General features: G+C 42.7%; 1 protein-coding gene across 1 annotated transcript; it reads right to left on the reverse strand.

The window, feature by feature from the left end:
• Positions 1-477: 477 nt before the first annotated feature.
• On the reverse strand, positions 478-1,368 carry Tas2r1 (taste 2 receptor member 1). Its single transcript, XM_026397060.2, has one exon. It carries the CDS (start codon positions 1,366-1,368, stop codon positions 478-480), a length of 891 nt encoding a protein of 296 aa, XP_026252845.2.
• Between the last annotated feature and the right edge of the window lie 336 nt (positions 1,369-1,704).

Raw genomic sequence — 1,704 nt, forward strand, 5'->3', positions numbered from 1 at the left:
AGAAATGACCTCTGGGTAGACAGAGGATGAGCAGTCAGCTCATCTGGTAAACCACCTAAGACTAGGCATCGGACATAGAAGGACCCTGTGACACTGTGTGGCTTCTACTGTCACAAATGCAAACATGTGCTTTCCTTTTTCATTACATGTTTTATTTTGAGAATATTGAAGATTTTCATGCACTTGTAAGAAAGCCTACAGGAAGATCCCTGTATTATGTTCCCAGTTTTCTCAATGGTAACATCTTGCAAGATGATGGATATTGACATGGATGTAATCTCTTGACATGTTTCATGCTTTTGAAATCAATTTAACTCTGTGAAAAAGTAGCAAAGCTATAAACATCCCTAAGGTTAAGCGAACAATCTTGAGATGACATGTTATATATTTATGTACAGGATGCTTTGTTGGCTGGGCAAGGAACAGCAGGTGCTGATAAGTCACTGAATCCTGGCTGTTTTGAAGTGACCCATTTCCTTATTGGCAGCATTTACCACGGAGGAGGAACATTTTTACATTTTGTTTCAGTTTAGCATTTCCTAAAATTAAGATGATAGAGTGTCCAGCAGGGAATGCACCAGCAATCATTAAGCAGAGCAGAAAGAGGAAGCTTCCAAACTGCACAATTTGAGCACAGAACAAAACAGTCATTGCGTAGTGGGAGAAGTAGAGGATTAGGAATGACAGGATGGAGAGCAATGCGTTGACGTGGGGATTCCTGCAGGGGTCCCTGGTGCCCATGGTTCTCATCTGCTGAGTGTGTCTTCCCAGGGAGAAAACCAAGAGCAGAACCGCAACGAGGAAGATAAGTAATGGTGGCAAGAGTCCCGCAATGAAAATATAAAATGGTTCAGAAGGTGTGTCTTCAGTTTTAGTCCTATTTTTGGAGAAATAGTTCTCAATGACTCCTTTGTAAAATGGCCACATATATTTGCTTTGGAGGCCAGAATTGGTCAATGAGTGGAGCAGAGACCCCAGGATCAGCCACGGCACCAACTTGGATATCCTCATCTTTAGCCAGAAGAATATAGGGTGTGGAATGGTGGCGATCTTGACACAGTAGAAAACGCCAAGCCACGTGGCAAACCAAAGCCCCAGTTCATTTACAGACATGAAAATTAGAAAATTATCAATAAACACAGACTCTTTCACCAAGGAGAGAGCAACCAGATGGACACTAAAGATGAGCACCTGCATACAGATCCTAGTCGTCGCCAGGCAGGAGAGGAGCAGATCCAGGGAAGCCAGTCTTCTCTGCCTCACCAAGGCGATGCCACTCACCACCAAGATGATGCTATTTGCAAAGACCCCAGTGAGGGACTGCATCACTGCCCAGAGAAGAAATATGATGAAGTGAGCCTCTAGCATTTTAAGAAGAGAAAAATTAGTTATTTATTTTTTTAAAGGATGTATAGATTTCAGATGGTGCCAAGTATTCACGCTTTCCAGTTTTCTTTCAGCTCCATCAGGACCCCTGTGGAAGGCAATGGAGTAGGAAGGGGTGTGCATTTGTTTATATTGCCACTTTCTCAATTTAGTTCTGAGACAGTCAAATAAGAAAGAGATACTCTGGCAACGATTTGCTTCTTAGTGACGGCTTTTGCATTTTCTGTGTCTACTTAGCTTTCAAAGTCATCACAAGCAAATAGTGGAATCAGACACCTTTAGATCTGCTAGGAAACCAACCCTAGGTACTCAGTCCTC

Source organism: Urocitellus parryii, chromosome 1 (genome assembly GCF_045843805.1).
Source record: "Urocitellus parryii isolate mUroPar1 chromosome 1, mUroPar1.hap1, whole genome shotgun sequence".
NCBI classification, from domain to species: domain Eukaryota; kingdom Metazoa; phylum Chordata; class Mammalia; order Rodentia; family Sciuridae; genus Urocitellus; species Urocitellus parryii.